The sequence below is a fragment of the Phocoena phocoena genome, chromosome 9 (assembly GCF_963924675.1).
Source record: "Phocoena phocoena chromosome 9, mPhoPho1.1, whole genome shotgun sequence".
Lineage (NCBI taxonomy): Eukaryota > Metazoa > Chordata > Mammalia > Artiodactyla > Phocoenidae > Phocoena > Phocoena phocoena.
In genome coordinates, this window is record NC_089227.1 from 59373564 (window position 1) to 59383187 (window position 9624).

At 40.8% G+C, this 9624-nt stretch overlaps 1 protein-coding gene across 7 annotated transcripts in view; it reads left to right on the plus strand.

Moving 5' to 3' along the window:
* Positions 1-4291, plus strand: part of CHN2 (chimerin 2) — a 331855-nt gene extending 327564 nt beyond the window's left edge. For 6 of the 7 annotated variants that reach the window (XM_065884488.1, XM_065884490.1, XM_065884489.1 and 3 more), the window contains one exon: positions 3833-4004. In XM_065884488.1, coding sequence (XP_065740560.1) covers positions 3833-4004 — 172 coding nt within the window. Of the gene's footprint in view, positions 1-3832 lie in introns of all 7 variants that reach the window. The other variant, XM_065884486.1, reaches the window with a different exon arrangement.
* Positions 4292-9624: the final 5333 nt, after the last annotated feature.

A 9624-nucleotide genomic window follows, 5' to 3' on the forward strand; every position in this document is an offset into this window, starting at 1 on the left:
CTTGCCTAGAGAAGTTCCTTTAGCAGTTGTTGTAGAGCTGGTTTGGCAGTGCTGAACTCTCTCAGCTTTTGCTCATCTGTAAAGCTTTTAATTTCTCCATCAAATCTGAATGAGATCCTTGCTGGGTAGAGTAATCTTGGTTGCAGGTTTTTCTCCTTCATCACTTTAAATATGTCCTGCCAGTCCCTTCTGGCTTGCAGAGTTTCTGCTGAAAGATCAGCTGTTAACCTAATGGGGATTCCCTTGTGTGTTATTTGTTGTTTTTCCCTTGCTGCTTTTAATATGTTTTCTTTGTATTTAATTTTTGACAGTTTGATTAATATGTGTCTTGGCGTGTTTCTCCTTGGATTTATTCTGTATGGGACTCTCTGTGCTTCCTGGACTTGATTAACTGTTTCCTTTCCCATATTAGGGAAGTTTTCAAGTATAAACTCTTCAAATATTTTCTCAGTCCCTTTCTTTTTCTCTTCTTCTTCTGGAACCCCTATAATTCAAATGTTGGTGTGTTTAATGTTGTCCCAGAGGTCTCTGAGACTGTCCTCAGTTCTTTTCATTCTTTTTTCTTTATTCTGCTCTGCAGTAGTTATTTCCACTATTTTATCTTCCAGGTCATCTTATCCATTCTTCTGCCTCAGTTATTCTGCTATTGATCCTATCTATATTTTTCATTTCATTTATTGTGTTGTTCCTCATTGTTTGTTTCATCTTTAGTTCTTCTAGATCCTTGTTAAATGTTTCTTGCATTTTGTCTATTCTATTTCCAAGATTTTGGATCATCTTTACTATCATTATTCTGAATTCTTTTTCAGGTAGACTGCCTATTTTCTCTTCATTTGTTAGGTCTGGTGGGTTTTTATCTTGCTCCTTTATATGCTGTGTGTTTTTCTGTCTTCTCATTTTGCTTATCTTCCTGTGTTTGGGATCTCCTTTTTGCAGGCTGCAGGTTCTTAGTTCCCTTTGTTTTTGGCGTCTATCCCCAGTGGCTAAGGTTGGTTCAGTGGGTTGTGTAGGCTTCCTGGTGGAGGGAACTAGTGCCTGTGTTCTGGCAGATGAGGCTGGATGTTGTCTTTCTGGTTGGCAGGTCCACGTCTGGTGGTGTGTTTTGGGTTGTCTGTGGACTTACTATGATTTTAGGCAGCCTCTCTGCTAATGGGTGTGGTTGTGTTCCTGTCTTGCTAGTTGTTTGGCATAGGGTGTCCAGCACTGTAGCTTGCTACTTGTTGAGTGAAGCTGGGTGCTGGTGTTGAGATGGAGATCTCTGGGAGATTTTCGCTGTTTGATATTAAGTGGAGTTGGGAGGTCTCTTGTGGACCAGTGTCCTGAAGTTGGCTCTCCCACCTCAGAGGCACAGCACTGACTCCTGGATGCAGCACCAAGAGCCTTTCATCCACACAGCTCAGAATAAAAGGGAGAAAAAGTAAAAAGAAATAAAGAAAGAGGATAAAAGAAAATAAAATAAGGTAAAATAAAATAAAGTTAGTAAAATAAAAAAATAATTATTAAGAAAAAAAATTTTTTTAAGTAAAAAAAAAAAAAGGACGGATAGAATGCTAGGACAAATGGTGAAAGCAAAGCTATACAGAAAAGAATCTCACACAGAAGCATACACATACACACTCACAAAAAGAGGAAAAGGGGAAAAAATCATAAATCTTGCTCTCAAAGTCCACCTCCTCAATTTGGGATGATTCGTTGTCTGTTCAGGTATTCCACAGATGCAGGGTACATCAAGTTGATTGTGGAGATTTAATCCACTGCTCCTGAGGCTGCTGGGAGAGATTTCCCTTTCTCTTCTTTGTTTGCACAGCTCCTGGGGTTCAGCTTTGGATTTGGCCCCGCCTCTGCGTGTAGGTCGCCAGAGGGCATCTGTTCTTCGCTCAGACAGGACGGGGTTAAAGGAGCCGCTGATTCGGGGGCTCCGGCTCACTCAGGCCGGGGGGAGGGAGCGGTACGGAGTGCGGGGCGAGCCTGCGGTGGCAGAGGCCGGCGTGACGTTGCACCAGCCTGAGGCGCGCCGTGCGTTCTCCCGGGGAAGTTGCCCATGGATCCCGGGACCCTGGCAGTGGCAGGCTGCACAGGCTCCCCGGGAGGGGAGGTGTGGACAGTGACCTGTGCTTCCACACAGGCTTCTTGGTGGCGGCGGCAGCAGCCTTAGCGTCTCATGCCCGTCTCTGGGGTCCGCGCTGAGAGCCGCGGCTCACGCCCATCTCTGGAGCTCCTTTAAGCGGCACTCTTAATCCCCTCTCCTCGCACATCTTTTGGGAGGTCTGAGGTCTTCTGCCAGTGTTCATTAGGTGTTCTGTAGGAGTTGTTCCACGTGTAGATGTATTTCTGATGTATCTGTGGGGAGGAAGGTGATCTCCGCGTCTTACCTTTCCGCCATCTTCCCCTAGATCTTGGAGTATAGTTGATTTACAATGTTGTATTAGTTCCAGGTGTACAGCAAAGTGAATCAGTTACACATATACATCTATCCACTCTTTTTTAGATTCTTTTCCCTTACAGGTCATTACACAGTATTGAGGAGAGTTCCCTGTGCTATACAGTAGGTCCTTATTAGTTATTTTATATACAGTAGTGTGTATATGTCAATCCCTATCTCCCCATTTATCCCTCACCCCTCACTTTCCCCTGGTAACCATAAGTTTATTTTCTACATCTGTCACTCTATTTCTGTTTTGTAAATAAGTTCATTTGTACCATTTTTTTTTAGATTCCACATATAAGTGCTATCATATGATATTTGTCTTTGACTTACTTCACTCATTATGACAGTCTCTAGGTCCATCCATGTTGCTGCAAATGGCATTATTTCATTCTTTTTTATGGCTGAGTAATATTCTGTTGTGTATATGTACCACATCTTCTTTCTCCACTCCTCTGTCAATGAACATTTAGGTTGCTTCCAGGTCTTGGCTATTATAAATAGTGCTGCAATGAACATTGGGGGTGCATGTTATCTTTTCGAATTATGGTTTTCTCCAGATATATGCCCAGGTGTGGGACTGCTGGATCATATGGTAGTTCTATATTTAGTTTTTAAGGAACTTCCATACTGTTCTCCACAGTGGCTGTACCAATTTACATTCCCACCAACAGTGCAGGAGGGTTCCCTTTTCTCCACACCCTCTCCAGCATTTATTGTTTGTAGATGTTTTGATGATGGCCATTCTGACCAGTGTGAGGTGATACCTCACTGCAGTTTTGATTTGCATTTCCCTAATGATTAGTGATGAAATGACGATTTTCAATTCCAACAATAATTACTGCTCCAGACCTCATCCTGTGGGAACTAGAAATAATATCCAACTGCTTTTCCGTTTGGCCACATTCCAGCCATTTCCCAGTCCCATGATGATGGCTTGACCTTTCTCCTCAGGCCCTAGGCCTGCCAGCAGACAGGGAATCTGCCCTCAGCTTCCTGGTTTGCCAGCATACAGACCAGTAGACAGCGACAAGAGGGAAAAAGAAGACATTCATACAAGCCTAGACTAAATCTGTATGCACTATGGGCCACCTAATAATCTACTGCCCCTTCAAACCAATATTCCCTCAATGAGAGTTCCACGTTTATTTAGTAAGGACTGATTTTATAATTTTAAAAAGTGTGTCTATACCAGATTGACTTAGTAGTTCACTTCTACTGGCTGAAGGCAATGTCAGTAGTCTAAAACTTTTTTTTAGTCAGAAAATTACCTTTTAAAAAATACTTCTGTATAATTCCAATTCTCAATTTTCTTTTGCAAATTCCCAAACCAGAGAACTTCATAATCAGTATACAGATCCACCCTCGAGTCTGTATAATGCCTCTGTGTATATGTCTGTCTTGCAGGGTGACTCTGAATGAAAAGGACAATTTCATGAACGCTGAAAATCTGGGGATCGTATTTGGGCCCACCCTGATGAGACCCCCTGAGGACAGTACCCTCACCAGCCTCCATGACATGCGGTACCAAAAGACGATCGTGCAGATTTTAATAGAAAACGAAGATGTTTTGTTTTAATCCACCAGGGAAGTGAGCTGAGTGGCCCGAGCCCCATCTAAATCGATAAGGCTAAAGAAATAAAAACATCTTTTACACTTGATTTGTTTTCCAAACAAGTGGTGGAATTTCCTAGACCACAGAGGATCACCACGTCGGCTACTGTGTCTCATAGACACTGGCCCCCTCCACAGGAGAACAGCAAGGATGAGGGTGAGAAAAAGCCCTTGCCTGGGTCTTTGCTGTGCCTCGTATGTCTGTTTTGCTGGAAGAGTGATTAATAAATCTTTCTTTAACTTATTAAAAAACAACGTAGACCTTTAAACTTCAGTCTTATCAGTAATAAAAGGGAACTTAATTCATAGAGGTACTTGATACAGTTATACATTTTCCACTTACAAAAAGAAGACAATTCTATATGTTAAATGTTAAATGAAACTTATATTGTAAAATGTATTTTTATTTTAGCTGCAAGAATGTTACTTTATTTTAGCAAATAGAACTCAATGCAGTGCATTGATTATTACCCTGTGTACCTTGTCCTGCCTTCTTGCTGCGATCCCTGAAAAGTTTACCGTGAATGCAGTATTATCTTGACATACCTCTGTCCTTATCAGTGCTTTGCAATGAAATTTCGCCTCCCACCTCTGTCCCTGCTTTTGATAGATTTGCTGTTAAGCACTGGCATTTTGCTGTCGTACGGTGTATGTTTATAGCAATTGTAGGATGGTCTGAAACATCCACAAATTTTCTTTCCATAAAAATTTTGTGAAATCCCAAAGTATGTTCTATGAATTGGTCATAGTCTTTCCATATCATGTGTGTACATCACAGAACATGCAGAACGTGGTCATTTTACATAAAATGATTTGGCAACACTGGTTATATCTGGGCCATGTAAAAAGTTAGCACTTCTTTCTTTTCAGGCAAGCGTTCTGAATTCATCTGTTAATGTCAGGTTGCATTTTCGCCACATTTCTGTATTTATGAAAAGTGAATCTGCAGAGTCATTGTTGATTTTTTTTCATTTTTGTTTTATAAACAAGCCTGCTTTTTAAAGTAAGAATGAATGTTTGGTTTTTTACAAATATGTGTTCCTCCTTGATCAAAGTAACTCTGATGGATAATAATTTAATATGATTTGATTGCTACAGTCCTATCTTATTGGTTATATTTATCTTAGCATGAGTTTCCACACCAAGATTTCTATATTTTGTAACATAGGTAAAATATTTAAAACGTCAAAAACTGTCAATCTAAATTTTTTTTCTTAACCCCAACTACAAAGTCTTTTCCTCTCATTATCTGTGATGATTCATGTCATTACTCACTAGTCTTGTTTTGGAGTGACCAGAAGAGAATTACTGTGTGATAAGCGAGCTGAAAGGGGAGAGGGCAGTGCAGTTGTTATCCTAGAAAGTCCTGAGGGCTATGTGGATGGACTCCGCTGGCACACAGGGGTCAGAATGATTCTGCTTGGTCCCTGCTAGTATCGTTCCTCCCAACTGTACAGATTTGTTTGTTGTAGCTTATGTACTTCTTGATACTGTCAAAAAACTATCTGGAAATGGTTTTATTTTGTGAAGTGAACAATACTTTGTAATTTATGATAGTGTAAATGGAAGGAAAAGCATTAAATGTATTAAATTCTTCTGTCTATCATTTTGGAAGACGTGAAGGAAATTGATGTTGGGGGAAAGGGGGGCAGAATATTCAAAACACTGCTCCCAGATGGATTGTGGGCAATAAAGTGTCTACCATCACCAAGACACAATGAGAAAACAAACACCCCATGGAGTCCACACCTCCTGGCCCCTCTCCCTCCTCCAGCTTCCTCCTGAGGAGCCTGCCTGCAATTAAGATTCCAATACTCCAGCTTCCCTTTCTATAAAGACCCCTTGTGTTTGTCCTTCATTGAGAGATGAGGTGTTTAGAGCAGATCACCCCAGGCAACTTGCAGGAGGGCAGAAAAAGAGTTTTGGAGCCAGAAAGACTTGACTTTGAATAGCAGATCTGCCTCTTATCAGCTGCATATGACCTTGGGAATGAGTTCACTTACCTGAAAAACTGGGTTTGGAAATATTCTGATTGGGACACCTTAGATGAAATGATGATCTAAAGTAATTAGTCATAGTTACTTCTTCTTATCATCATTATTTTAAGAATGATGACTTAGGAAGGGAAAGGAAGACACAGGAGAGAAAAGGATTTGTCACGGGTTAAATCCAAGTCCGAGTAATAATAAGGGGTATTATTATAACAGGGCTCTATAATGGGTAATGAGGTTCACTTGACTCCTTTTCCCGAATGTGATTACAACACCTGATCCCCTCTACCTGCCTTTAGTCTGAAGCCTGCTCTGATACCCATGCCTATCTTCCCCACCATCTGGCAGCCTGACGTGGCTTCTCTTACCTGGCTTGAAATTCCTGCCATTGGAATAACTCTAGTAGTTAGACCTGAAAAGAGGCAGTGTTGTTTCCAGAACCCACTGTTAAATTGCCCACAGGTGGGTTGTGGGAGACGGGATGGGGCAGTGTGGGTGGGGGAAGACCTTTTTCTCTCTCCCATTAACATAAATGGGCGCCTGGTCTCCAAGCTTGGAAGGGGCCTGGTGCAGAATTTCAAGGACAGCAGCCTGGAAGGGACGAGGGAGGGGAGATAGGGGGAGTTGAGGAAAGTCACATACCACTACAGGTGTGCTGCCTGGGCCATCCTGCCTCCAGCTGAAAACCCAATTCAGGTAGCTTCCAAATTCCCAAGATCTATCAATCCCCAAATTTACAGTCAATCTTTTGATTTTTAAAAATGTAATGTTCATTAATTTTAAACCAACATTTATCAAGCACTTATTAATGGGCAAGACACTGAATACTGGCAAGGAAAAGGTCTGTCTCACTGGAAGAATTAAATAATAAGTTTAGTTTGGCTGGAGAGCAAAAGCTGGTCATGCTAAGGATTTTGGACTCTAACATAAAAGGCGCTGGTGCTACAATTTTTTTTTTTAATAAACTTAAGTTTGGAGTAGTTTTATATTTACAGAAAAGTTGCAAAGATACTACAGAGAGTTCCTGTGTACTCCTCACCCACTGTCCCCTAATGTTAACATCTTATATAACCACAGTACATTTATTTAAACCAAGAAACCAACACTAGTACATTACTATTAACTGAACTCCAGGCTTTTTTCGGATTTTATGAGTCTTCCGCTAATGTCCTTTTTCTGTTCCAGGATACAATCTAGGACACCATATTGCCTTTAGCATTAATGGGTTTTAAGAAACAAATGACACAATCCTGTTTACATTTTTTAAAGATCACTTACTTGACTGTGGATCCATCAGAGAATATGCAGGCAGATGGGGGTAGTGAAGGTAGATGCAGGGAGTCACTTCGATGTTCGTTGTTGTCATTGTAAGTCTAAGGTGATGTAGCCTGGATCAGGTGGTAGCAAGGCAGAGAAAAATAGACAGAACTGAGTTACACTTCGGAGGCAGAGTTGAAAATGTTTGGTTATAGATTGGATTAGAGAATCAAGGACGACTCCCACACTGCTTAATTTGACAACTGGCTAATATTTCTTGAAATGAACACAAAGAGAGCCAGAAGTTCTTGAGGAGGGGTGGAAAAAGTAAGGAGGATGATGAGTTCCATGTTGGACATGATGAAATAGGGATACCTGTGAAATTTCCAGGAAGAGATATTTCATGAGCAATTGCACTAACAGGCTGGAGGTAGGAATTTAGGAGCGACACCAGAGGTAATAATTGGAACCAAGGTAATAACTGAATAAGAGTGCCCAGGGACCCAGAACAGAGAAATACAGGAGAGGCCTGATTCAAAGTTGTCTAGAGCACCAACATTCAGGAGAGGGGATGAGAAGGAGGAGAGGGCAAATGAAGTCTATCTTGATAAAATATAGAGGGTCTCATGAGTGTGGTTCAGAAAGACTCTTTCCTTGTCTTCAGGTTCGTTTCACAATGTCCTAGTCCATTTCGTTGTTCCACTTCCATGTGTTTTGCTACACGCGAGGCACCACGTTAGACCCTATGCTTTGGAGGGGTTTGCTTCATTGGATGCTTTGTAAATGCAAATAAGCCAGGGTCATTTTTTTTCCTGAGTTGAAAAGATACTATCATACTCAAGGACCTCCTTCACTGCCTTCTACTGCCATTTGTACATACTTCTAATCCATCGGTTATCACAAAGTATTGCCACTGTGTGTCCATCTCTCTCCCACTGAAGTACAGGCTCCATGGGATCAAGAATGGTGGACACCATCACCCTCATACCAAAACCAGACAAGGATGTCACAAAGAAAGAAAACTACAGGCCAATATCACTGATGAACATAGATGCAAAAATCCTCAACAAAATTATAGCAAACAGAATCCAACAGCACGTTAAACGGATCATACACCATGATCAAGTGGGGTTTATTCCAGGAATGCAAGGATTCTTCAATATATGCAAATCAATCAACCTGATATACCATATCAACAAACTGAAGGAGAAAAACCATATGGTCATCTCAATACATGCAGAGAAAGCTTTTGACAAAATTCAACACCCATTTATGATAAAAACCCTGCAGAAAGTAGGCATAGAGGGAACTTTCCTCAACATAATAAAGGCCATATATGACAAACCCACAGCCAACATCGTCCTCAATGGTGAAAAACTGAAAGCAGTTCCACTAAGATCAGTGGACATCACTAATATCACAAATGGCCCACTCTCACCACTCTTATTCAGTGTAGTTTTGGAAGTTTTAGCCACAGCAATCAGAGAAAAAAAGGAAATAAAAGGAATCCAAATCGGAAAAGAAGACATAAAGCTGTCACTGTTTGCAGATGACATGATACTATACACAGAGAATCCTAAAGAGGCTACCAGAAAACTACTAGAGCTAATCAATGAATTTGGTAAAGTAGCAGGATACAAAATTAATGCACAGAAGTCTCTGGCATTCCTATACACTAATGATGAAAAATCTGAAAGTGAAATCAAGAAAACACTCCCATTTACCATTGCAACAAAAAGAATAAAATATCTAGGAATAAACCTACCTAAGGAGACAAAAGACCTGTATGCAGAAAATTATAAGACACTGATGAAAGAAATTAAAGATGACACAAATAGATGGAGAGATATACCATGTTCTTGGATTGGAAGAATCAACATTGTGAAAATGACTCTACTACCCATAGCAATCTACAGATTCAATGCAATCCCTATCAAACTACCACTGGCATTTTTCACAGAACTAGAACAAAAAATTTCACAATTTGTATGGAAACACAAAAAACCCTGAATAGCCAAAGCAATCTTCAGAACGAAAAACGGAGCTGGAGGAATCAGGCTCCCTGACTTCAGACTGTATACTACAAAGCTACAGTAATCAAGACAGTATGGTACTGGCACAAAAACAGAAAGATAGATCAATGGAACAGGATAGAAAGCCCAGAGATAAACCCACGCACATATGGTCACCTTATCTTTGATAAAGGAGGCAGGAATGTACAGTGGAGAAAGGACAGCCTCTTTAAAAAGTGGTGCTGGGAAAACTGGACAGCTACATGTAAAAGTATGAGAATAGATCACTCCCTAACACCATACACAAAAATAAGCTCAAAATGGA